The sequence below is a fragment of the Peromyscus maniculatus genome, chromosome 8, assembly GCF_049852395.1.
Source record: "Peromyscus maniculatus bairdii isolate BWxNUB_F1_BW_parent chromosome 8, HU_Pman_BW_mat_3.1, whole genome shotgun sequence".
Taxonomy (NCBI): domain Eukaryota; kingdom Metazoa; phylum Chordata; class Mammalia; order Rodentia; family Cricetidae; genus Peromyscus; species Peromyscus maniculatus.
Window position 1 is genome coordinate 96,636,758 of NC_134859.1, and position 25,953 is coordinate 96,662,710.

At 46.8% G+C, this 25,953-nt stretch overlaps 1 protein-coding gene across 2 annotated transcripts in view; it reads right to left on the reverse strand.

The window, feature by feature from the left end:
* Rgs9 (regulator of G protein signaling 9) overlaps positions 1–25,953 on the reverse strand; it is a 104,211-nt gene that overhangs the window by 57,706 nt on the left and 20,552 nt on the right. The window contains exon 1 of one of the 2 annotated variants that reach the window (XM_006970472.3): positions 15,708–15,928. The exons of the other annotated variant lie outside the window; for it this stretch is intronic. Coding sequence (XP_006970534.1) covers positions 15,708–15,764 — 57 coding nt within the window. The 5' untranslated portion in view covers positions 15,765–15,928. Of the gene's footprint in view, positions 1–15,707; positions 15,929–25,953 lie in introns of those variants that run through there. 2 annotated transcript variants of the gene reach the window in all.

The following is a 25,953-nucleotide window of genomic DNA, read 5'->3' on the forward strand; positions in this document are numbered from 1 at the left end:
GCAGAGGCTCAAGATCACACAAGAAAGATTCTGATGGACAGAGAGTGAGAGAGGCCTGGGCAGAAGGCAATGCCCTGTGACTCTGGGCGACAGAGAACCGAGGGAGATGAAGTGCTATTAGACGTGGGAATGGCAGGTGGCGGCCAGGTCTTAATGGGCTTTATATGCCATCCCTGAGTCAGGTTTGGGCCCAGCAGCTGTTTGTGGGGAGCATTTTGGAAATGTGCCCATAATAAAGACAAGAACATGGAGGCAGAAAGAGGTTTTTCAAAGGTAGAAAAGGATGAGGTGGTCCATGATCCGTTCAGAGTTCCTGCAACAGTCCAGGAAAGAAATCATGGGGCTTCCTCCCCCGCCACCACACCCTCAAGCTGTCCCAGCGTAAGAGCTGATGAGCGTCTGATTTGACTAGAACAGTTCCTAGGATCCTTTTCTCACGGTTCCTCCAATATTTCAGGAGTCCTGCCTTCACCATCCTACTCAAAGCTGCAAGTTTACACCCTCAGGTCTCTTTATCTCCGGCTTGCTTTTTCTATAGCATTCAACTTCTAACACACAAAGCCACTGACTTTAGTATATTGGTTAGTAGGTGTCTCCCTTTGCACCTGGAAATTCCGCACTTGGAGGCCGGCCGGTCTTTTTCTGCTGATATTTCCTGCTGCTGGTATTCCAAATGCCTGGAGGAGTGTCTTATATAGAGGTGATGCTTACCAAGCATCAGATACACATAACAATAAGCAAACGAAGGCAGTTTGGGGATGATGGTTAGGAAACGGGGCTCTGGATGCTCTGGTAAAGTGAGAACTGGCTGTACTTGGTAGTCCAGTGAGAGTGGCAGAGACAATGTCAAGGCTTGTGACCTATCTGACCAGAGCAGGTCAGTTACCAGAAAAGACAAAATGCCAAAGACTGGCTGGGAGTGCAGCTCTGTGTTAGAGCCCTGCCTAGCATTATGGAGGTCCAGGGTTCAACCCCCAGTGCCCTGAGGGGAAGTAGAGGAAGGAAGGGTGAGGAGAGGAGGGATTAAGAGGAGAGAAATGGGGAGTGGGAAAGAGAAAAGTAGGCACATCACTTCTGCTTTGGCGCATTTACAAAGGGCCCCTGAGAGACTCACACTATCTGGCGATGACTGCCCCAGGTACAGAAAAGAAAGAGTCAGGAGACAAATTAAAAAGTAATGAATATCCAAGAGAGTGCTGAGGCCAAAGAAAATTAACAAATGGTCCAAGGAAGCTTAAAGCATAGGAAGACATCACAAGGTTAGCTTAGACTCACTTCCCATTGTTAAAAGACTATTTTATCTTCTGCTGAACGTGGTAGCACACGCCTGTAACGCCAGCATTCGGGAGGGAGAGCCAGGAGGATCACAGCAACTTCCAGGCCAACCAAGGCCTGTGTCTCAATAAAACCAAAACAGGGAGCCAGTAAAATGGCTTAGCAAGTACAGGTATTTGCTGCACAAATGTGGAGGCCTAACTTTGATCCTCAGACACCCCCCAACCCCCACCCCCGGCCATCAAGGTGGAGGGAGAGAATCAACTTCACAGAGTTGTCTTCTGACTTCCATGTGTGCACGGTGGCACACATACCAACACACAAATACACACACACACACACACACACACACACACACACACACACACACACACATAATAAATAACTTGTTTAATTTTTAAAAATCCAATAAATAATATTTCCCACAGAACATGGTGCCACATGACCATAACCCCACCACTTGGAAGGTGGAGATGGCAGGACTGCTTCAAGTTCAAGACCAGTTTGGTCTACATAGTGAGCTCCAGGTCTGCCAGGATTACATAGTGAGACTTTGTCTCAAAAAAAAAACAAAAAAAAAAAAAAAAAACCAAAAATATAACAACAGCAAAGTAATATTTCCACTTGAAAAAACTAAATGAAAATAAAATAAAAATGTTTTATATGCTCAAAAGAAATGATCTGGATGTTTCTGTTGGTGTTTGTGGTTGATACTGACTAAAGTTTCCAAACTTCACTTCCCTCAGGAAGTCCCAAATAATAGGGAGACTACCTCGGCCCCTCCCTCCGAGTGCTTCCTATATGGACATCAGTGTTTCAGCAAGCAGATATAGTCCTGGGTGATGCTGGGAAACAAGGGAACAATAGCAGTCCATAAGCCTGAGAGCTTAGCATCTAGTGCAATCATCTCTCCATCCTCTGGGAAGACCGTCCAAGATCCTAGTGGATATTAGAACCACAGATAGTACAAAATCCAGGATATATTAATTTGTCATAAACACACATGGGAATGATAAAGCTTCATGTATATATAATGTACAACAAGTATTATGGTTTGCATTTGGTTTGGATCTGAAAAGTCCCTCTAAAGACATGTGTGTTGAAGGCTTGGCCACCAAATCTGTATAGAAGTGGGGCTTTGACCTTGGAAATCAATATGGTGGTTTCTCAGAAAATTGGGAATCAATCTACCTCAAGACCCAGCTATACAAATCTTGGGCATATACCCAAAGGATGCTCCATCCTATCACAAGGACACTTGCTCAACTATGTTCATAGTAGCATTATTCACAATAGCCAGAACCTGGAAACAACCTAGATGTCTGGATAAAGAAAATGTGGTACATCTACACAATTTATTTTTTAAATTAAAAAACAATGACATCATGAAAATTGCAGGCAAATGGATGGAACTAGAAAAAAATCATCCTAAGTAAGGTAACCCAGATCCAGAAAGACAAACATGGTGTGTACTCACTCATAAGTGGATATCAGCTGTACAGTAAAGGACAACTAGGCTACAATCCACAGCTCCCAGAGAATCTGGGTGACAAGAATGGCCCAAAGAAGGACTCATGGATTTCCCTGGGAAGGGGAGATAGAAGAGATCTCCTGGGTAAACTGGGGGTAGAGAGCTGGGGGTGAGGGTGTGGGGGAATGGGAAGATGATGAATCAGGTTGGGGGCAGGATGGAGGGGGAGAGTAATGCAAGAGATGCCTTGATGGGGGCGCCATTTGGGGGTTAGGGAGAAACCTGGTGCCAGGGAAACTCCCAGGAGTCCACAAGGATGACCCCAGCTAAGACTCTTAGCAACAGTGGAGAGGGTGCCTGAACTGGCCTTCTCCTGTAACCAGATTGACGACTACCCTAACTGTCATCATACAGACTTCATCCAGTATCTGATGGAAACAGATGCAGAGAACCACCACAGCCAAGCACTGGGTTGAGCTCTGAGAGTCCTGTTGAAGAGAGGGAGGAGGGATTATATGAACCAGGTGGGTCAAGGTCATGACAGGGGAACCCACAGAGACAGCTGACCCGAGCTCATGGGAGATCAGGGACTCTAGACCTACAGCCAGGGAGCCTGCATGGGACCCACCTAGGCCCTCTGCATGTGGGTGACAGTTGTGCAGCTGGGTCTGTCTGTTTGTGCAGCTGGGTCACCTAGCAGTGAGATCAGGACCTGTTCCTGGTATTTGGGCTGGCTTTTGGGAACCTATTCCCCATGCTGGGTTGCCTCGCCCAGCTTTGATGCAAAGGGAGGATCTTGGTCCTGCCTCAACTTGATGTGCCATGCTTTGTCCCAAGGGAGGCCTTTCCAAATGTAAACGGAAGAGGAATGGATGGGGGAGATAGATGGGAGGTGGGGGGAGGAAAGGGGAGAAGAGGAAGAAGGGAAAAACTGTGGTCAGTATATAAAATAAATGAAAAAAATTAATAAAAAGAAGAAGTGGGGCTTTGAGAAAGTAATTGGATCATGGGGATTCTAACCAATTGGTTAATCCACCTATGAGTTCATAATTTGACAGACTATCGGGGGTGATAGAAACTTAGGGGGTGGGAAGGAGTTGGAGGAGACATATCCTTGCAAGCTCTATCCTGTCTCGTCCGACCCCTCTTTCCCTTCCCCTCTCCCCCACTCTCTCTTTTGTCTCTCCCCATTTAGTACATTTGGACTGAGGTTGATCCCAAGTTAACAATAGAGAAAATTGAAGCCACCGATAAGGAGATAATGCTGTAACAAGATACAACAAAGAAGACAAAGTCCAAAAGATCATGTGGGCACAAGCCCTGGAGGGCTAGGAGACGGCAGCACTTCCAGAAGGTGAGCAGTAGGAAGATCAAATACAGGTCTCCAGGAGCCACAAGCTCAGGACAGGAGCCAACACCTGAGAACAAAGAAGCCTCTCTGCCTGTCCCTGGTCCACAGCTCCATCCTGAGGCCTGGGAGCTGCTCACACCCGGACATATGCTCAGGGCCAGCCTGCACACGTCCTCACTAACGCCCAAAGCAAGCTGCTCCCCATTTATTTTGCTTCTTAATTTAACAAACTTGATTCTCTGACCATTGGTTCCCTGTGACTTAACCCAACGGCACCTCCAACACTGCGCAGCTGCTATGACAAACAAGTCTTTTTGCAACTTGAAGGTGCTTGTCGTCAGAAGCAAAATGAACCCCAAGTTCTCATTCCCCCTCCTGGGATTCCTTTCTCTCTTAACTGAAGAACTTGAGGCAGCCCATTTAAAATCATGGGATTTCCTTTCTCTTCTCTAAAACGGGGATGATGACAATATGTGCCTTATTGATTGATATGGTTTGATAATGGCATGGTATCTAATTAAGTCACTATGTTAGAAAGCTTTATAAAGCAAGACATACATGTGATTATACACATGTTCTATATAAGGAAAGACATATAGGGTGGATATCCCTTATTCAAAATGCTTGATACTAGAAGCGTTTTGGATTTCAGATTTGAGATATTTGCATACATGGTACATCTCAGAGATGGAAATCTACTACATCTAAACATAAAATTCATTTTTGTTGCATGTACTGCTTCTGATATGTGGCCAAAGGGGAATTTTATGCAATATTCTAAGTTATTTTTCACATGAACTAGTTTTTATTTTTCTTATTTTGGTTTGGTTTGGTTTGGTTTGCTTTGGTTTGGTTTGCTTTGGTTTGGTTTGCTTTGGTTTGGTTGTTGTTGGTGGTGGTGGTGTTTGCTTTTTGTTTTGTTTATTTGTTTGGTTGATTTGGCTTTGTGTGTGTGTGTGTGTGTGTGTGTGTGTGTGTGTGTGTGTGTGTGTATTTTTTACTGTGGCATCAAAAAGCTCCTGATTCTGAAGTGTTTGGTTTCATATTTCTATATTGTTTTCATTAGGGATGCTGGGAGAATAAGCTGTCGTGGTTATATTCATTTATATTAGTAGTATGTGTGCAATTAATGTATCTTTGGAACTTAGCTGCAGGTCTATATTTAGATGCTCAGGGGCAAAACCCCAACACTATCACTGAATCAAATTCAGATATTTATTGAGCACTGGGAGGGTACAAAAAGGTGAAAGATATACCCCTAGATGGCAGAGATGTGCCACTAGTCCTCAGAAATAGAGTGACAGAGATGGTTGTATGAAAATGAGTTAGCTGGGCAGTGGTGGCGCACGCCTTTAATCCCAGCACTCAGGAGGCAGAGCCAGGTGGATTTCTGTGAGTTCGAGGCCAGCCTGGGCTACCAAGTGAGCTCCAGGAAAGGCGCAAAGCTACGCAGAGAAATCCTGTCTTGAAAAACCAAAAAAAAAAAAAAAGAAAGAAAATGAGTTAACTAACATAAAGACAAAGAATCTGGATGCCAGGAGAGCCCAGTTCAAAGCTCTGCTCCAATCCAGAAGTGAGAAGCCTTATGTAAGTTGCTAAATTTGGGGGGCGGGTGGCATAGCTCAGTGGTAGAGCACACACTTAGCATGCATGAAGCGCTTAGTTTTACACCTAGAATCCAAAACAAACAAACAAACAAACAAAAAGCTGAACGTTTTATTGATGTGTTCAAATCTCCATAAACTAAAGCTTGCAATCTATATCATCATGGGGATACTGTGACTATTAAATGTGATTAAGCATGGAAAGCATTAAGATACACTATAGTATTTATGAGATCAAAAATACACATTGAATTATAAACCAAAAAACAAGGACAATGCTAGTGGTATTAAGAGATGCAGAGGAAGGTGACTAAAATAACCCCCAAACTCCACAGAGGGCAGGTAGAATTGTCCCTTGTCATGAAGACAGGGCTGCACTCCAACAGGGTGATGGCATGGAAGAGCTCTGAGGCTCTACACAGCGAAGTGGGGAGGCTGACACTTGAACTCTTGTGTACACACTCACGCTTCAGAAAGCGGTATAAACAATGCTCAACGAAACTGAAAAACCGACTCTAAGGACCTCCTGCGTGACCCAGCCAGCCCACCCCAGATATGCATGTAAGGGACTTGAAATCAGGACCTTGAGAAGGAATCTGCACCCCCAAGTTTACCCCATCATGATTCACAATGGCCAAAATGTGGAAAGAATGTAGGTAGCTGTCAACAAGTGAAGAGACAAGTAATATGAGATGTATACATATCTCATATACATATATCATATACATATACCAGAAGCCAAGTCTGCAATATTCAAGGATTTGGATGAGCCGTGTGGACATAACTCATTTTGGTAAATGAAATAAGTCAGACACAGAAGTAGATAAGTCCCTCATATAAAGTACCATTTGAATGCAAACTCAGGCTATAGAATGCTGGTTGCCCGGCACCAAGAGGAGAAGAGAAGGAAATTTGCTAACTAACGGGTATAAAATTTCACCTGAGGAGTAAGTCCTAGAAACATGCTGTACGGTATTGTTTTGTTGCTGTTGCTGCTGTTGTTAATAATAATACTGTACTATACACTTAGAAATTTAAGCTAGATCTCATGTTAAGTCTTACCACAATAAAATAAAATTAAAAAGAAAAGAGAAAAAGACTGACCCAGCTGCAATGAAGGCTAGAGATATTTCAGGGAAGCCCTGAACTGGAAAGTTCTACCTGCTGCCTCCCACTCAGCCACGTTGCTCTGAAGCTGGAGGGCTCCCACCTTCTCAAGAACGTGGGCCTATGTCCTCATTCGGCCCCGAGGGGTAGCAGATCGTATTTCATCTTTGCTACAAAACCAACATTGGCAGCTAAGCCACCATCTAAAGATACAGGCTGAGATCAGGTGTGTGGCCAAGGCCGCTCCCAGACACAGGCAAATCTCAGCCTGGAGGCAAGATTCAGCAGCCCCAAAGACTCCCCCTTTACTGCACATTTCTGTTTGCAAAGACATTTCCCAAGCTCACAGTATCATCAGGAATGGAAATTGCATTTCAGGGTCTGGGCAGATGGATCAGCCTATAAAGCGCTAACCACAAAACCATGAGGAGCCAAGCTCAATCCCCAGCACCACCACCCATGTAATCCCCGAGCTAGAGAGTCAGATCCCTAGCCTATCCTAACCGGTGAACCCCAGCAAGTGAGAGACCCTGCCTCAAAAGCAAGGTGAATGGGTCCTGAGAAACAACACCCAAGGCTGACTTCTGGTCTCCATACACATGTGCACATACACACACACCTATGCACGTACACACACACACACACACACACACACACACACACACACACACACACACCTACATCTCAGATCCACCCAGAGCTTCAGTATTTGGCTTTCTGTGAGGTAAGACCTCGGCAATGTCTCAGGCCGGAGGTCGGCCATGGAGTCAAGCAGCAGAGAGGCACAGAGAACCAGAGACCCCAGTAGAGATCGTGAATGGGGCTGGGAGACAGCTGCAGCCAGTGGAGAGGGTCAAGGGACAAGGAAGCCATAGAAAGAGAAAGGTGTAGAAATGTGGGAGGGGATCATCGCATTTGGCACAATATTAATGTGACTTCCAAAGAGTTCTTAGCTGTGAGTCTCAGATACCTAGGGTACTCCAAGAAGCACCTGATTTTCTGAAGTTAAAGCCCAAGATTCCTTTTCTTCATATCAGTTGCCCTACTGAAAGGCTAAATTCACTTAAAGTGTGTTGTGTGTGTGCGCACACGTGCGTGCACATATGTATGTTGGAGTGTATAGATGTACACGCGTGTGGAGGCTAATGGACAATCTTGACGGTTGTCCTTCAGGCACACCCTTGTTTTTGAGGTCTCTCACTCACCTGGGGTCCCCTGTCTATGCCTCCCCTACACTGGGACTGCAAATGTGTGCCACCACACCCGGCTTTTTTTTTTTTTTTTAAGGTGGGCGCTGGGTATTGAACTCAGGTCCTCGAGCTTGCAAACTGAGCATTTTACCGACTGAGTTATCTTCCCCACCCTCAAAGCTGTTTGGTTAGATGAGGCAAAGTTGTTTCATGCAAAGGAGGTCCATATATTGGAGAAGAGGTCAGATCCCACCTTAAAAGTTAGAAACCAGAGTGTCCCTGGTAGAAAGTCTGCAGATTTGATTCCTTGTCTTTGCATTAAAAAAAAAATCCTAGTTATTAAGAATTTGAAAATAACATTCAGAGGCGGAATAATGAGAGTTATTTTAAAAGCCACAATGAGGGAGTCAGGCTCCTTTCTAGCAGGTATGTCAACCTTCACAAAAAGGAGAAGCCCGTGGGAGGGGGCACATCACACTCGCCTCGGGGACATTGTGAGGGAGTCGGCACACTGGGATTCCAATCAATCTTTCTCACTTTTCCCCTCAGAAATCCCTCTGAGGGGTCTCCCCAGTCACTTAGAACTGACAGAATTTTTTCGCTCATGTCACCATCTCTGAGAGACTGTTACAGGTTGAAGACTGTTCCCCAGACTCATATATTGAAGGCTTCAGCCTTAGTATCTCTGAGTAGAGCTGATTTGACAAGTGGGGTCTTTAAAGAGGTGGTAAGAGCCAGGTGTGGGGGGCACACACGCAATCCCACCCAGCATTTGACAGGCAGAGGCAGGAGGGTCAAGCAGTTAGAGCCAGCCTGCATTATACAGCAAGATCCTGTATTAAAAACCCAGGGGAGCCGGGCAGTGCTGGCGCACGCCTTTAATCCCAGCACTCGGGAGGCAGAGGCAGGCGGATCTCTGTGAGTTCGAGGCCAGCCTGGGCTACCAAGTGAGTTCCAGGAAAGGCGCAAAGCTACACAGAGAAACCCTGTCTTGAAAAAAAACAAAACAAAAAAAAAAAAAAAAAACAGGGCTGGGTACGACAGGATGGGTCAGTGGGTCAGAGGCTTGCAACCAAGGCTTACAAGCCAAGTTCAGTCTCTGGGAGCCATACACTGAGAGGAGAGAACTGACTCCCAAAAGTTGTCCTTCGGCTTCTCCACGTATGTGAAGTGAGGGTGCACATCCACAAATAAACTAAAAAATGTAATAAAAAGAATATTTTTAATGAAAAGAACAAACCAAGGGCCAGTGGTAGAGCATGACCTAGCTTTCATAAAACCTTGAATTCAACCCCCATGGATCACAACACACACCACACACACACACACACAACACAACACAACACACACACCACACACACACACACCACACAGACACACACACCACACACCACACACACACACCACAAACCACACACCACACACACACACACACACACACACACACACACACACAAAGACCAAATGAAGCCATCTGCATAGATCCTGCTCCAGTATAATTGCTGTCCTTATGAGACGATTACTATACCCCAGTTGAGAAGAGGACCTGAGGACAGAGGACAGCTATCTATAAGTCAAGGCAAAGGGCTTCAGAGGAATCCATCCCTGCTCAGATTTCTAATCTCGAGGACTATGAGAAAGTGTGTTTCTGTTATTTAAACCACTCAACCCACATGGGGCTTCTGCTATAAACTTTCACACAGCCCAACATCCCTCTAGAGATAAAGGACAGCCACAGCCATCCCTACCCTATTCCCAGGAAGACCAGCTTCCAGTTCCTCTCAAGATAAAGAATCAGCTGGGTCTCGTTCCCAGGCAACACAGGAACGCTATAAAGCCAGGCCACTCCTGGGCCCCTGGCTGACCCTGAGTTGGCCTCCTAGGCGCACATGTTCCAGGCTGAAACTTAACTGCGGGTGAGCCAGGGACTCAGGGCATCACAAAGGGATCAGAAGCGACGGCTTTGATGGCTCTGACATCCCACCTACCACACCCACGCTGCTCCTCACATTAAGGAGCTGTCACTCACAGTAGAAGATCTCAGGGGCTGGAATTTTCCTTTACACTGGAGAAGACTCCCAGGGGGGCAGTCATAATCAGTGTTTTCCTATATTGAGATAGGGAACGTGACCCCAAACCACAGGGTTGTTTTTCTAACTGAGGGGCGTATGACCTTGTAAATAAGCCACGTTCAGCTCAACTCAATAGATTAAAGACGCATACCAGCCTCTGTGCTTGGCTGCTACATGGTGGTCTTGACCCAAAATCTGCTCTCTCCACCCAGTTCTTAGATCATCAAGGCATTGCAGGCAAACCCAGCTAAGACAACAGTGTCCAGCTTCTACTGATTCTGCTTTTGTGTCTTGCACATCTCATACCTGGCCACTAAATCCTGCCCCACTGGAAAGTCCTCCAACCCACCCTGGACTATTGTCTCTGCCTCAGGTGGTCCACGGCCTTCAGTGTGTTCTCCAAATCATTCTCCTAAGGAGCAAGATTGGGCATCCAATCACCATGTCCATACTGCCCCTTAAATTAAGAAAGAGTGTCCCATGAACATTTTGAATGGGATCATTATTTGCTGGAGATGTGGCCAGTGCATTATAGAATATTAATTAGTAGTCCATGCTAGTAAAATCCCAAGTTGGATATATAATATATCCAATTGTTGCCCAGTATCCCCAGGGACCACTATTTCCAATGTATGTTCAAACCACCTAAGAAGCTCTTCTAGAAAGACTAATGCTTGGCTAGGGATGTGGCCTAGTTGGTAGGGTGCCTACCTACAATGCATAAAACCCTGGGTTTGATTCCCAGCACTGCATAAACTGGGTATGGTGACACACGTCTGTAATACCAGCACTTGGGAGATGGAGGTAAGAGGATCAGAAGTTTGAGGTCACTCTCCACTGCATAGCAATTTTTAGACCAGCCTGGGATACATCAGACCCTAGCTTGGTATTAGTGTTTTTCTAAGATGCAGCCAGTATCAAGAAGCACTCATGCTCTCTCATCAGAATCAGCCCATAGCATGTAAACTAACCTATCATATTCATCTCTCGTTTTAAAGACATCAAACAGCATCTCATTAAACACAGAAAGCATCAAATCTTCACCATGTCATGTGAGACTCCCCAGCTGTGAGCCTTTCTTACCTCCAGCCTTCCCATCCACCCACCTCAACACCCACCCCAGGCCCTCTCTGGGCCTGGTGATCCAGCCTCAAGGCGTCTTCCATATTAACAGGCTATCCCACAGGTCTGTATTTTATATCAGCCTAAAATGTGGTCCATCTTCCTGTTTTCCTGGAAAAACATTGGTAATTTTTTCTAACCCAGTTACAGGCCTCCTTGTGAAACCTTACTCCCTGGATCCCAAGCACAGCTTGTTTCTCCTGCCCTGGTGAATCCTCCAGCAATGGCTGCCACAACCATGTGCCACGCGTCTCCTTGTTTATTCAGTATGACTTTGTCACTGGACTCAGAGCTCCTTGGCGTACCTGGCACCTAGCACTGCTTCCTTTTGTATACCAAATAAAAAGGATAGTATGAGAGAGTGATACCTTCCTCTGCCTCGGTCTCCTGACTTCCTCTACTTCCCAATCCCGACCTAAGCAGAAGCAAGATACCAGAAACCACCCAGAAAAGCTAAATTGCCTAGCAGAGGGCTCCTTCCCATGGCATCAAGGAACCCCCAGGGCACTGGTAAGTGAAAATGGCCAAGATGGTGACTATGGCATCAATGAGGTATATGGACCAGAACCAAAGTAAGGGTCCATGGGGTCAGAGCTACTCATCTCTGCTCTTCAGTTCACCGCATGTTGCCAGCTAATTCCACAGGAACGGCCTGGCAGGGAGGTCTCCATCTTTCTGTCACATTTGTCTTTTTAAGCCAAGGTCTCACACTCACTATGTAGCTGTGATGGCTAGTTTTTATGTCAACCTGACACAAGCTGGTGTCCTTTTGGAAGAAGAAATCTTAATAAAGAAAATGTCTCAACAGGATTGGCCTGTAGGCCAGTCTATAGGGCATTTTCTTGGTTAAGGATGAATGTGGGAAGGCCCAGCTCACTGTGGGCAGTGCCACTCCTGAGTTGGTGGTCCTGGATGCTATGAGACAACAGGCTGAGCAAGCACTGGGGAGCAAGCCAGTAAGCAGCGCTCCTCTGTGGCCTCTTCTTCAGTTCTTGCCTCCAGGTTCCTGGCCTGACTTCCCTCAGTGATGAGCTGCTACCTGGAGTGGAATACAAAACAAGCCCTTACCTCTCCAAGCTGCTTTTGGTCATGGTGTTTTATCACAACAGTAACCCTGACTAAGACAGTAGCCAAGGCTGGCTTTGAGCTTCCGATCCTCCCGCCTCCGCCTTCCAAGCACTGGGATTGCACGCATGCCCCACTGTAACTAGTGTATGTGGTGCTGAGGAGTGAATTCAGGGCTTCATGCATACTACACAAACATGCTATTAACTGAACCACAAACCCAGGCCTTAACACATTTTGAACAAGCCCTGATACCCCATATGAGTAGCAACCAGGTTAAAGGGCATTATCAGACACTGCACTGAGCCTGAGGTGGAGACGTGTGATAGAAACCCTTTGGCTCACAGGAGGAAAGGTCCCTCTGAACAGCATCATTCTCCCTGCCTTTGGGAAGAGCCCCCATTTCCAGGGTGTCTGGAGTTATGAGGGGTATGGAGACCCTTAAATTAGCTCACTTAACTCAGGGGAAATGAAGATGGTTCATCACTCGTCTGGCTCACCCCAGTGGTCATCTTAATTTACATCGGCCATGTCACTTGTCTGTTCCCACCTTTGCAATGGTTCCTTGGGGTGGGTAGGGGCTCAAACTGCCTTCAAGGCATTCTAAGGGCTCATTATTGTCCCCTCTGCCTCCACCTACCCCTCTGCCCTCTCCTGTGCTTTAGAATATGTCTACTACAGGACAACATATCCTCAAACTCACCGGATTTCCTGTGTCTTTGTGCCTCGGCACCTTAGGGACATGTTCTCTGTTCCTGCAGTCTGTCTCTCTCTGTCTCTCTCTATCTGTCTCTGTCTGCCTCTCTGTCTGTCTGTCTGTCTGTCTGTCTCTCTCTCTCTCTCTCTCTCTCTCTCTCTGACTGTCTGCCTCACTCTGTCTCTCTCTATCTGTCTCTGTCTGCCTCTCTCTCTGTCTGCCTCTCTCTCTCTCTCTCTGACTGTCTGCCTCTCTCTCTCTCTCTGACTGTCTGCCTCACTCTCTCTGTCTGCCTCTCTCTCTCTCTCTCTGACTGTCTGCCTCTCTCTCTCTCTCTCTCTCTCTCTCTCTCTCTCTCTCTCTCTCTCTCTCTCTCTCTCTCCCCACCTAGGCTCTCCCATTTATCCTTCATTTCTCAGCTCTGTGTCCCCCAAGCACAGAGGCCTTCTCACAACCCCTCACCGGTCCTACACCATAGGAAAACTCTGACCACTGTATCACACCTGAGCAGACAGGGCCACTCCTTTCTTGCTTCCAAGTGTCATTTGTGGCTGTATGACTGGCAAGTCCCTTAACCTTTCTGAGCCTCAGCATCTTTCCCTGTAAGGGATAATGGCCACTGTCTGACAAAATAAACGAGACAATTCACGGAAAGCCTTGCCCACCTTGGACACAGCACACATCACAACACACAGTGAATGAGTGGGGAACGGTGCCCGCACCGGGGTCCACATTCTGCTGCTCCAGACCCTTCTCTCAAAGTCTGATTGTCTAGCTCGGGTGGATAATTGCTGAGGGTCTCCCACCACGGGTTCCTAAGGTTCTGTAGAGCTCTGTTCTGTCCGCTGACCTAAGGGGCTCTGTGGCCCAACCCAGGACCCCAGTGAACACAGATGAGATGCACACAGGATCCTTGCCAGCACGAGGCATACAGGGAAGCAATACTGTGGGCAAGGAGGACAGAGTCTGTAGACCCAGAGAGAGGAGTTACTCTCCCTATGGAGTCAGATTAGCCTGCTTCACAGAGCAGCGGGAGTCTGGCAGAGGGGGAAAGGGATGTTCCCAAGGATGCCTGGAGGGGTATGGGGTTCCTACAGAAATGAGAACATTCATGAGTGTCAGCTCCGAGTGCCTGGGCTGCTTTGCTCTTATTCTGGGAGGGCAGGAGTGGGAGTTGGGTGAGAGGTAGAGACAGGGCGATAGTGGAATCGGGACCCTGAGCAGCCAGGCTGCAAGGAGCGGACAGTATCCCGTGAGCCTGGGAAGCCAATAGGGAGGAGAGGATGGTGTGAAAGAGGTCACTCAGTTTGCGGAAGAAAACCAGTGTGTATGAAGGATGGAGGAGAGGAGAGGCAACAAGGTGCATGAAGCAGGGTGAGAGCAGAAGGCAAAAGCTGTGTGGAAGAACGGGCTCGGGTGGGGGGAGGGGGAGGGAAAGGGGAGGTGAAATGGAGGGAAGGGGGCCTGAGGTAAAGGCGAGGAAGGTAGAATGGAGGGGAGAAGAGGACAGACTGTGAAGGAGGTGAGGGGCCTGGGGAGGGGTGAGGAAGGCTGGGTGGAGGTAAAATATGCTGGGATTTGGGGGAAGGAGGCTGGATAAGCACATGAGCACTGCAGACAGGTACTGTAAGACCCCAAGCCAGGGCCGCCCTGCCTGGGAGAAGACAGTCGTGGGACACAATCTGAAGATGATGTTTTACTTTCGAACACCAGACTCGGGCAGTTCCTTGTCTTTTTAAGAGCTGGGAGCTGACTGTTTACTCTTCTGAGTGAGACAATACTCTCTTCTGTTCTCGGCGTGACCCTCACACCTCTTCCACCCAGCTTCTCGAAGATGACTGGGTATGATGAATGTCCTGAGGTGCCCAGGACTGTCCGGCTTTTACCATCTTGTAGATTAGCACAGTTAGTCACCAATGCACCCTGTTGCTAAGTCCCAGGGCTCAAGGCAGGACCTAGCTTGTCACAAAGCATTGGGCTAATTCTACTCAACAGGATAATCCTCAAATGAACACTGCACTGTGAAAAGTGGCATGAGCCAGAGGTAGGACAGACAAGTGACCTGAGACCTAATCCTGTACATGTCTCTTCCCACGCTCTCTAACTCAAAAGCCCAGAACAGAATGAACCACTCTGTCTCCAGATACATCACCCCATAGGTACATTCCTCCTCCCACATTTCCACCGTGGATGGACACCCTGTGCTGGCCATTTGCCATCGAATGGAAAAGGTTCAGACTGTACACAGATTGTCATTCTCAAAGGTGGGGGCTCTCAATCCCTCAGATCACATTTTCCTGGTCCTTTACACACACACACACACACACACACACACACACACACACACACACACACACACACACGGGGCGGGGGGGACGGGGGAGAGTCCTGTCGCTTGGTGTTGGGGAAAAAAATGGTCAAAATGTTCATTTAATAACTGACAGCTTGTAACAATATCAGCTGTCTCAAATCCCCGCGCAGCCTCAAGCATCCTCCTCTATGAGTAACAGGTTGTTTTCGGCCTCCGGCCGACCATCACAGCTGCCTTCAAATTCTCTACTATAAACAGTTTACGCGAAAATCATTATAGTTTTTACATGCAACACGTACAGCAAAGAAGTCATTTACTACAATTGAGCAGCGTGGACCGACCTAGAGGGACGCCCTCTGCCCCTACCCAACCTTCCCTTGGACACTCCACCTACTGGGTCCCCGCCCACTTGCCAGGGTCCCAGTGGGGACACCCGGGGTACCTTTTGGAGAAAAGCCATCCTCGGCCTGTACTGCTGGCCTTGGTGTCGGATCGTCATTCTGGACCCTGGATGAATTCACGACCACAACACGAATGGGAGCGAAGAGGGGAAACCCCCAAGTTCACCAGCCAGCCTGGTCCGCCCCAGCCTGGGCGTGGACCGGGACGCGCAGAGAGCGGAGCGCGCAGGGCCCAGGATGCCGCCCGCCGCCCCTCGACTCTCCCTCGCACCCGCCGACATGCAAAGCAGCTGGAATTCGCGCCAACCAATCAGCGAGCAGCGCCACGCGCTCATTAGCATGCACTGCGCGGGCTCCCGCTTGCCACCAGGGGGCGGCGTCCCGCTCCACCTGGACCAAGCATCAGGTAGGAAGGGCCCATCAGGGATGCTGAAGCTGGAGCATCTGTCCCAAGGTGTGTGAGCCTTGCTAACCTAGGAGGAGTTTGTACAGATCAACAAAGCACAGCGGGAACCGGGCTTTCCCGGGCCAGCCTGCACAAGAGTCGGGCATCTTTGGGTAAGTTTAGCGCTAACCATGTCTTTAGGGGAGAAGTAAACATTTTAAACAGGTTCATGATATCCAATATAAGTGTCCGTCGAGCTTTTCACAGATGAGTGATTGTTCTTAAATAAGTATTTAATAAAAAAAAATATTAGATGTTGACTTTTATTTATTGACCCAATAAATAGACTAATTGGTAAAATGTTGGTCACAAGGAGAGAAGAGTGTGGCAAAGGCTGATACACTCTTCACCTGTCTATCCTTGGGAAAATCACATTTAACTTCCCATTCCTGCTGCTTGCATTTGTTTGTTCCTAACAGACCCTTAAGAGCACTTTTAAATGAACCTAAAAACTGAGCAGATGAAGCAGAGCAGTGGCCTCCAGAGTATCCACTCACGAGAGCCTGCCAGCACTGACTGGACTAAGAGGTGAGTCTTTGTCCTCATAGCAGAACACCCCAGCCTCTAGGCTTTGGGCCCAGGGGCACAACCCTGCACCCCACACCACCACCCATTGCAGTCTCAGAGTATCCACTCACTCCACACATTCACAGCCTCCCCCAGGGTCACCCTGTCTGGGGGGACTGTCACCAATTGATGGGCCTATATTGACACATATCTAGAAAAACAAAAGGATGAAGCCCCTAGTTAGCCATCAGGACCTTGGTCATATCAACCACTTTTCCCCGTCTACACAAGCAGGATGGACATCCAGTGTAGCATGTAACGTGTTTAAGTCGGAAGAGAACAAAGGCATTTGCCCCAGTGGGGCTCAGGCAACTGCCTTTAGCATCTAAGCCCTTATCCGTTATTTTTGTTCTTCCAGGCCATATTAATTTGTAAGAATCTGCTGAAAGCTATAGACACGCTCGGGAAACATGCTCACATCCACATCCACATCACACTGACTCAAGTTGGCAGCCAGTGCCAAAGGACTCGTGGTTGGTGGCCTTTGCAGCCCTTTCAGAAGCCCCTGCCTCATAACCTTCAATAGAGAGGATCTGAGCTCTCCGGGGGTTGGTTGGTGCAGAGGACCAGAGCCCGTACCAATCAAACCAGACCTCCAAGAAGTGTATTCCTTATGTGAGCTAGGACCCCAGGAAAGAGCTGGAATGTCTTGACTTTTCTTCACGGAACAGCTTCTGAGGTTAGTGTTGGTGAACACACATAAGCAAACAAAGCCCAAGGTTCCTTCCGGCACCAGCACTTCTCAACTCTAAAATTTCTGAGTAGAGAAAACAGAAGTGACTTCCTGGGATGACGGATTTGGGAACTTAAATTGTTCAGGAATAAAGAAGGGCAAAAATGCAAGGAACTGTGCTCAGTTCTCGAATAGGAGAGGTCTTGGAAAGCCTGCTACTGTCCCTGCCATTTCTTCTTCTGTCAGGCTTCCCTCTCAAGCAATCACATTTTAGAGTAACTTCCTTAGCTCTTTGGACCAGAGCAGCCCGGAAGTTGTGCCAGAGGCCACGCCCCAGCCTGTGATGTGCTTTCGAAAAGCTCAAGTTGAGCTTGTGAAATTATTACTTTTGCAAATGTCAACCAGAGCCAGATCAAATGGAGACAAGAAGGCTCTGGGGTGAACTGCAAGCTGAATTCAGAAGGAGGAGAAGTGAAAGATGGGCAGAGGAAGCCACCAAGCCCAGAGAAGCCAATGAACTGTGCAGGCAGAGAGCAACAGAGAGGCTGTGAGGTGGGTGAGAAGTCCGTTGGGGCAAAGCTGGGACAGAGCCTTCCCAAGAGCAAGAGTGGCTTTATGAATCTCCCACATGGCTGAGTCCCTGTTCCTTGCAATCAAAATGCTCCAATATGTAATTTGATAGGAAAGGTTTAGGTAATGTCCTGGAAAAGAAATTGATGCCATTAACCTATTTAAACAACAATTACATTGTATGCCATGCATTATGCTGAAAAGTCTGGCATTCAAAGCAGACTGTGATCCCATTTCTGTCTTGAGGAGCTTACAGTTTCATGGAGGAAAAGATAACTGCATAATACCAGTTCAAAACACAATATAGACATGTCGGAAACCAGACAACCCAACAGGGCTTTGGAAAGACCTTTTCTCTGGTCTGGGTGGAAGACAATTGTGATCATGGAGGCAGTCCAGAGGAGGGCTCTTAAAGGAAAATGGGGAGTCAACCATGACCCAGGCAAATGAAGATACCGGAAGAAAACAAGAAAGGATACAGAAGCAAGAGTCAGCATGACTGGAAGGTGGCAGCACAGAGTTCGCTGAACACCAGCTCACAATGCTGGTGCAGTTTGGAGCGGTTGGGTCTGTGATGGAATGGGAAGGGGAAGAAGGGGAGACACTAAAGAGATACGAGTGTTCCGAGTTTGGAACAGCACGGTGGATAAAGTACTCGCCATGCAGGCATGAGGACCTGACTTCAATCTCCAGCACCCACTTTTTTTTTAAGTAACATTAAAGTACATTCACAACTCTAGCATTGGAAGGAGACAGGCAGATCCCTGGGGATTTCTGACCCACCAGAGCCTAGCCTATTCGATGAGCTTAAAGGCAATGAGAGACTCCATCTTAAAAAAAAAATAGTGTAAATGGCTCCTGAGAAATGATACCCAAAGTTGATCTCAGGCCTCCACACCTACACACATGAATGCGCACATCCACCCTTCCCACACACAGACGTGCACCCACACAAACACACACCTATATGCACATATTTACACGTACACACAACAAATCTTTTTAAAGGTGACCACCTTAACAGGAGATTGGTGGTTACACTGGTAAATTCATCTATTAATACTCAAACAATTATGCTGCTCAAATTAGAGCACATCATGGTATATAAATAATACCTCAACCTAGAGATTGACCCGCAAATCCAATGTCACCTTGCAAGAAGTCAGAAGGGCTTAGTGCTAATAGCTAATCCTTCTGTGATTGGGTTACAATGATTCTGTTATCGTCTTCTTCATCACTGTTATCCTGTGTCCTCGTCATCATTGGAAGAATGTGATTCAGAGCCTAAACTTAGGTCACAGTCCTAAATGCTCTGCAATGTCATCTTTAGTGCCACGAACCTTGTCCCCGAAGAATAAAGTCAACTCTATTTATGATGGTGTGTCATCCACACAAGCTGCAATGTCCTTCAACACCTAGGTCTAAGGTCATCTCAATAGAGTGTCTGCAGAGTTCAGTGCACTATACCAAACACCAGGGACACAGAGCTTTAAAAGACTTGTCTCTCATCCTTGTGTTTCTTCTACAATCTGGGAGGGAAGGGGGGACCTTAAGTGGTTCATTTCCTTGGGGTGGCTACATCTGACTGCTCTAAAGCCAGAAGTTCCACAAAGTCATTTCTTAGAACTGGTCCAGTGTTAAAGGAATCACTAGACCATGTGGAAAAGCCCAGAGAGAAACAAGTGTGAGAAGGTATTCCCATTACCACAACCCAGAGGAAGGAGAGATGGTGCCCTGAGTAGGAGACAGTCTTCTCAGAGAGGCTCAGCTGTTGTCAGACAGAACTCTTAGGGGGTAAGCTCTGAGTGTCTCTCTTCCTGCTCCCTGTCTCCCGTTGTGACCGGCCACCATTCCAGCCTGCAATGAAAAGGACAGCTCAGCCTGGGTGGGGCAAATTTTTAGGGTCAGCCTCCAAGAGCCGAGTCCGGCAGAGAAGCCTGAATGACTGGGGATGGAAGGGACACAGGAGAGACAAACTGTGAGGCGGCTGCAGAGGACAAATGTCTCTGGTGGCACAGATGCCCAGAGACGTCTTGGAGCAACAGCCCATGCCTTTGAGCACTTTAAGCAGCTCTGCACAGGCACCACCCACTCCTGTAACAACTGACATCTCCCTGGCTGGGACATGAATGGAGCTGGATTCACCTGACTCCCCGGGCCACTGCCCACACTGTTCCCACTTGCATTCATGTGAGTCTGCCTTGTTAGAAGTTGTCACATGTGTATATGACATTTGCAAATGTAAAAATAAAACATAGAAATGAGGGGATCTTCCTAGATGCTGAGTATTTCTCCCTACTCCTGCTAGACAGACAACACCTCTTGAAGACCTACTAAGGCCCAGTTTTCCACAAAGGGACCGTGTGGGGCTAGCCAAGCACCCGACTGACCAGCTACACTCAACAAAATGAAGTGGAGGCTGCTCACACCCTTCTCCAAAGAGAAATTTGGATGGCCAGAAATCATCCACACCTGGCACCCTACATGTTGGCTCAGAGGTGGAGAAAGAGGAATTGGAACTTTCTAGAAAAAAATCTTCCTCAACCAAGGCTTATTTGGAAACTGTTTTAGCCCAGTGGTAACCAATCCTGTATTACAAACCCCATTTATCTTGTCTTTATTATCCTAAATTAAATTAATTTAGGTGCATGTTCTATAAGCATGACTAGAAATGAACAAAGGGGGACAAAATTCCTCCTTCCTCCTTCCCTCTAAGCAGAGTGCCCTTCTGTCTGCCTACCAAACAAGTCAGCCTCGAACTAATGACGCCTGTTCATCTTTTTTAAGTGCATTATTAATTTTCCTTCTAGAAAATTGGGAGTATGAAATTTTTTAATTATTTTCATTACTTTGTGTGTTTGGCTGTCTTGCCTATATGTATATCTGGGTACCATGTGCATGCAGTGTCATTGGCAACCAGAAGAGGGCGGCATATCCCTGGGACTGAAGTTTTAGACAGTTGTGAGCTGCCACGTGGGTGCTGGAAATCGAACCCCTGGTCCTCCAGAAGAATAGCCAGTGCTCTTAACTGTTGAGCCAATTCTCCAGCCTCTATAGAATTTTTTATTGGCACTATGGAAAGACACATTTTTACAATGTAAAATAGCCTGGTTTAAGAAAGCCCCAGGTTTCATAAGGGGATGTGAAGGCTTCAAGACACAAGATGTGTCCTGGAGCCGCTGCTCTGCCCCTGACAAAATGGAGGGTGTTTTGAGTAGCTTCATCAAGGTGTAATTGGTGTACAATAAACTGCTCACATTTGAAATGTATAATCAGATAAATTTTAACATATGTACAAAACAATACACACACAATCGAGGTAGAGAATATATCTATTACCTTCAAAAGTCTTCTTGTGACCTCTCCCACACAATCCAGATCTGCTTTCTGTTGCTATGGATTAGTTTATGGGTGAGTTTGATCAAATTACCTAACCTCTTCCTTTTGCTAGTAACAAGAAGGATCCAGGCTTGAATTAAAGTAACCTTCAGTTTTAAAGTCTATGATGTTAATATTCTAAGTCAAATTCCTTTTTAAAATAAGCCAGCCCCCAAATGGTTGAGGGTGCCATTTAGTGCCCCTATAAAGTGAGCCTCTCTGCACTTAGACCACATAGGATGCCACAAAGCAGACATTCAAGAGCTGAGCACTAAGCCAGTGTGGTGGTGGAGCACAGTTTTAATATCAGCACTCCGAAAGCACAGTCAGATCTCCATGCATTCAAGGCCAGCCTTGTCTTCACAGTGAGTTCCAGGACAGCCAGAGCTGCATAGTGATAGCCTGTCTCAAAAACCAGAGAGAGAGAGAGAGAGAGAGAGAGAGAGAGAGAGAGAGAGAGAGAGAGAGAACTACCACTGCCATACCACAGCCACGCCTGCCACAGCAGTCACAGAGGGATGGGCATGAGGGAACGGGCAAGAGAGACAGTTTCAGGACAAGAGACCCTGAGAAAACTACTCCTTGATGTACCATATTTACATTTGTCATATAGAAATCCCCTTCTCTGGTCAAAAGTGCCCAACCTGAAAAGTGTACATAAACAGGATGGATACCATCCTGTGATGCCTAGTTTAAACTGTCGACTTAATCAGAACGAATAAGAACTGGAGATTAGCACAGCATACGTCTGAAGGTATAATGGTATTTCTAAGAGATGACTAGATCATAAAGGCTCTGCCCTAATGTATGAATGACTCCTGTGTGGATTCATAACATGATAGATAGTATTGAGGCTGGGAGATGGCTCATTCAGTACAGTGCTCGATGTGTGAGCATGGGGACCTGAGTTTGCTCTCTCAGAACCTACACTAAAAAAACAGGAGGAGGAGGAAGAGAAAGAGGAAGAAATAGAGGAGGAAGAGAAGGAAAATCCTGCTGGTGCATATCTATAATCCCTGGGGAGGAAGAACTGGAAAATCCCAGGGGCTTGCAAACCAGCCATTCTGTTAAATCATCAAGCACCATGTTTGATGAGAGACCCTGCCTCAAAAAATAAGATGCGACATGATTAAGGAATGCATTGGATGTCAAATTGTGTTCTCCCCTGAATGAATGAATGAATGAATGAGTATGATAGTATTATTGGGAAGTGGTGAAAGGAAGTAGATGGGGCCTTGTTAGAGAAGTAGGTCACTGGGGGCATGTCCTTAGGACTATCTCTTGTCCTGACCACTTCATATGTCATTTCATTCTCTCTGCTTCTTGGCCTCCATACTGTGAACATCTCTCCTCAGTCCATACACAGCCACTGCTATGATTTTCTGACCAAGTGCATGGAGGCAAATGAACATAGATAGAGCTCTTCGAATTCATGAGCCAAAATAAAACCTTCCTTCTTTTAAAAGCTGGTTATGGGCCAATGAACTGGCACAGTGGTGCCCACTGCCAAGCCTAACAGCCTGAGTTGGATCTCTGGGACATACATGGTGGAATGGGAGAGCTGGCTCCCATAAATTGACCCCGACCCACAAGTGTTTGCCATGCCATTCTTGAGTGTGTGCACACACACTAAATAAATATATTTATTGGTGAAATTATTAAGGCCACTCCACGTAGTTAAAAGCGAGGCTTATTTAGTGGTGTAACTTACAAGTGAAGGGATAGGTTGCAAGGTCTGAGAAAGACGTAGCGCAGTCCGGCGGCAGTGTTCTCTGGAGAACTCTGCTCGGTCTACCTCCAGCGTCCAGGGTCCAGGAACCAAGAGGGGCGGTGCATCTGGATCACGGGTCTTCAGGGTCTTCTCTTGGCCCCCACCTTGTAGGTGTGACAGTTACCGAAGCCTCAATGGGGATTGGAACTTCCAGATCAAAGCTGGAATGGCTACCCACTACATATATTAAAATGTATTTTAAAAATTATGTCAGGTGTCATCACAGCTATGCAAAAGTAGCTATTACAATGTCCTCTGCTAAAGTGACCCCAAGATCTTCCTGGTGACCTTGGCATTTCTGTGACTCACACGTACTCCTGGAAGCGACCATCTTCCTGGGTAAGGAGCTGTGGTGGTTTCGATGAGAACGGCCCCCACAGGCTCATGTGTTTGAATACCTGTTCTTCAGTTGGTGGTTGTTTGGAGAGGATTAGGAGGTTTGGGGCCTTGCTGAAGGAAGTATACCCCCAGGGGCTGGTTTTGAGGTTTCAAAAGACTTATACCATTTTGAGTTCCCTCCCATCTGCCTACTTGCAGATGAAAATGTGAGCTCTCAGCTGTTCCTACCACTGCACACCTTTGCTCGGCCATCATGGACTCTGACCTCTGAAACTGCAAGCCCAATCCAATGCTTCCTTTTTTAAGTTGCCTTGGTCGTGGTGTTTTGTCACAGCAATAGAAAAGTAACTAAAACAGGAGCCAAAAGCTTTAAGTGACAAGTGTCAATCTGATAGCTTTCCAGAGTGAAGGACTACCCAAGTTCCTGCTCCTCCAGCCCTTTTTTCCTTGGTTTCCAGGGAGGTAGGAGGGGTGGAGGAAGAGTATACACCAGCAAAACAAGGGGAAAAATACTAAACCCTGAAAGAAGTTTCCATTTGGGGGAGGGTGGTTTTTTGAGATAGGGTCTCATGTAGCTTAGGCTGGCCTCAGATTTGCTTCAGAGCTAAAGATTATCTTAGACTCTGGTTATCCAGCTTCTGACCCAAGCACTGAGATTACAGGTGTATGCCACCATGCTGGCTTGTCATTGTTCTCTTACTGTGAAGAGACACCATGACTAAGGCAAGTCTTATGAAATAAGGCATTCATTGGGGGCTTACTGAACATTCCAAAGGTTTAGTCCATTATCATCATAGCTGGAAGCATGGCAGCACACAGGCAGAAATGATGCTGGAGAAGTAGCTGAGAGCTACATCCTGATCCGCTGACAGAAAGGGAGACTCTGAGCTTGGTATGAGCTTTAGATACCTCTAAGCCCACCCCCAGTGACACACATCCTCCAACAAGGCCACACCTCCTAATCCTTCTCAAGTAGTGCCGCTCCCTGATGCTAAGCACTCAAATTATATGAGCCTATGGGGCCACTCTCATTCTAACTACCACAACTGTCTTCTTTCTGGGGACAGAGTCTCACTCTCCAGTACCAGCTTGCCTGAAACCCCCTATGTAGCCCAGGCTGACCTCAAGCTCTCAGCACTCCTGTCTCTGCCTCCCAAGTACAAGGACTACAGCTGTAAGCCACCCCACCCAATGCCCTGCAAGAAAAATGTTGGACATCTATGGCTTACACTTGAGTTAGATGTTGTTTTTGAAGATCAGCCTCCCCTTGTGCTCTTTTCTTTTGATTCTAATATTGCTTTCTACCTATCCTGTCCATCATCTGCCTCCTTATCTGTCTCCATCTCACTCCATCTGCTGAGCCCTCTGGTTGAGGAACAGTGACTCTGTGGCTCAAAGATCTAATGGGGCAGACTCTGAAAGAATGAACCATATTAGGGAGGCAAGTGGGAGGCAGTGAAGATATGTGAATAAGAGAGAGGTGTGATAACAGCAGTGGAAAGTCGGTTCTCTGGGATTGTGCTTTCAGCCTGCTTGGCCATGCCACCTCTGGGACTTTACTTTCTCCTCATCTTTGGTAGCCTTTTGGGTTCAAAATTCGAACTTCCCTGCAAACACTAAATTGAATCTTTTGTGGAGTGAGTGCTCTTAACTGCTGAGCCATCTTGCCAGCCCCATATCAACCTTCAAGAGAGAAAACAATGGGTAGCCCAAATTTAACTGAAGACAGTTACATTAAGACCAATTACAACTCTGTTCAAAGTCTTTCTATGGACTGTAATTGTTCCATAAACTGAACAGGTTCTCTCAGGACCAGTGTCTTTGGAGCAACTGTAGTCTTGACAGTTGTGGTCTATGAGTTCTAAATGAGCTCTACACTATGAATGTAAACTAATGTTCCAATCCATCTTTTCCAACTATAAGAATTTTTGAGTTTTAGGCAGACATGTTTCCAAAGAAGTCTTGTATGGTAGAGAAATGAATGCCAATGGCATTTGTCCAATATCATCATCAGAAGACAGATAACCATGCCCCACTAGAAAGCATTTCTGATCTTGCCTGACCTTACTCACTTCTCAGTGCACCGAATGAAGAAACTGTCTTGCTGGGTCTTAAGGTCCCTCTCAGGCTGGGAAAATGGCTCACTGGGTAAAGTGATTGCCATGCAATCCTAGGACCTGAGTTTGGACCCCCATACCTGTGGAAAAGCCAGGCATGGTGGTACATCTGTAGCCCCAGAGCTTCGGAAGAGGGTAGAGATAGGCAGATCCCCAGAGCTCACTGGACCTGTCATTGACTTCTGGCCTCCACACACATGCACATGTACACACACGGAGGGAGAGGAGAGAGAGAGAAGGAGGGATTGAGGGAGGAAGGGAAGAGCAAGGAAGGGAGCCCTTTCTACTTTGTATTGACTAGATAAACCACTTTTTACAAGAGAATTTTCTAATGCCATGTGGTTCTATTTACTTTTTAAAGATTTATTTACTTATTCATTCATTTAATGTGTGTGGTTGGCCTTCATGAGTTTATGTGTACCACCGG